Source organism: Bubalus kerabau, chromosome 5, assembly GCF_029407905.1.
Source record: "Bubalus kerabau isolate K-KA32 ecotype Philippines breed swamp buffalo chromosome 5, PCC_UOA_SB_1v2, whole genome shotgun sequence".
NCBI lineage: Eukaryota > Metazoa > Chordata > Mammalia > Artiodactyla > Bovidae > Bubalus > Bubalus kerabau.
The window spans coordinates 24,980,767-24,982,304 of record NC_073628.1 but is presented as its reverse complement, the minus strand read 5'-3'; the positions used below and the strand labels follow the sequence as shown (position 1 = coordinate 24,982,304).

At 43.0% G+C, this 1,538-nt stretch overlaps 1 protein-coding gene across 1 annotated transcript; it reads left to right on the top strand.

The window, feature by feature from the left end:
- The first annotated feature begins 393 nt into the window (after positions 1 to 393).
- Positions 394 to 1,326, top strand: LOC129653765 (olfactory receptor 149-like). The gene has a single exon (XM_055583458.1). The coding sequence runs from the start codon at positions 394 to 396 to the stop codon at positions 1,324 to 1,326; it is 933 nt and encodes a 310-aa protein (XP_055439433.1).
- The last annotated feature ends 212 nt before the right edge of the window (positions 1,327 to 1,538 follow it).

The following is a 1,538-nucleotide window of genomic DNA, read 5'->3' as shown; positions in this document are numbered from 1 at the left end:
TAGCTACATGATCAGGTTACTAAAAACTCCTGTGCTCGTATGTCTTCTTTCACTTAATAAGGTTGTTTCTGAGACTTAAATTTAAAAATAAAAGAAATTAGCATAACACTTGCAAATACACAGTCAAAAGCTGTTATTTTAATTAAAGCATTTTCATATGGAATAATCTCACTTAAATGGAATAATTTCAATAAAGTCACTTTATATATTTATAATGTTCCTTTAAAAGTATTTAGTTTATTAATGTTGCTTTGTAAATTACACTTGCTAGAAGGACACATAACGAGATAATTAAATAATTGCTTATCTTTTATTAAACAGCTTCTTGGTTTGACATCAGTGCTGACACTTGGAGACCTGTATTCTATTTTGAAGTCCAACATTCTAACACAGATGAGGAACACCTCAGAGGTGACTGAGTTTATTCTCCTGGGCATCCCGCACACTGAGGACCTGGAGACCATGCTCTTTGTCCTGTTTCTGTCCTTCTACATCTTCACCCTTATGGGGAACCTGCTCATCCTACTAGCAATTGTCTCCTCCACTCGGCTGCACACTCCCATGTACTTCTTCCTGTGTAAACTGTCTGTGTGTGACATATTTTTTCCCTCTGTGAGTTCCCCCAAGATGCTCTTCTACCTCGCAGGGAACAGCCGAGTCATCTCCTACGCAGGCTGCGTGTCCCAGCTCTTCTTCTATCACTTCCTGGGTTGTACCGAGTGTTTCCTGTACACGGTAATGGCCTATGATCGCTTTGTTGCCGTATGTTACCCTCTGCGCTACACAATAATCATGAGTCACAGAGTGTGTGCCATCCTGGCCATGGGCACCTCGTTTTTTGGGTGCATTCAGGCCATCTTTCTAACTACACTCACCTTCCAATTGCCCTACTGTGGCCCCAGTGGGGTGGACTATTACTTCTGTGATATCCCAGTGATGCTAAAGCTGGCTTGTGCAGACACCTCGGCCCTAGAGATGGTGGGATTCATCAGTGTGGGTCTCATGCCCCTCAGCTGCTTCCTTCTCATCCTCACCTCCTACAGCTGCATCGTTTACTCCATTCTTCAAATTCGATCGACTGAAGGCCAATGGCGTGCCTTCTCCACCTGCAGTGCCCACCTCACTGCCATCCTCCTCTCATTTGTGCCAGTGGTTCTCATCTACCTGCAGCCCACCCCTAACCCCTGGCTTAATGCAACTGTTCAGGTCCTGAATAACCTTGTCACCCCCATGCTTAACCCCTTGATATACAGCTTGAGAAATAAGGAAGTGAAATATTCTCTGAGAAAGGTGCTAGAGCAGGTCGTCCTCATTCATGAGAAGTGATAGAGGTCATACCATATTGTTTATGAGAGGACTTTGCACAGATATTATCTCTGCTCTCTTTTACAGATGAAGAAGCTAAGATTAGAAGATATAAAGTAAATTGCTCCAAGTCACTAATAAATTATCCTACTCAGGAGGGATAATGGAATATTCTCCTATTCCCAGTTGGCAATAAAAATGCCTAGGCCTTCTGTCCCTCCCTCTATATCTTC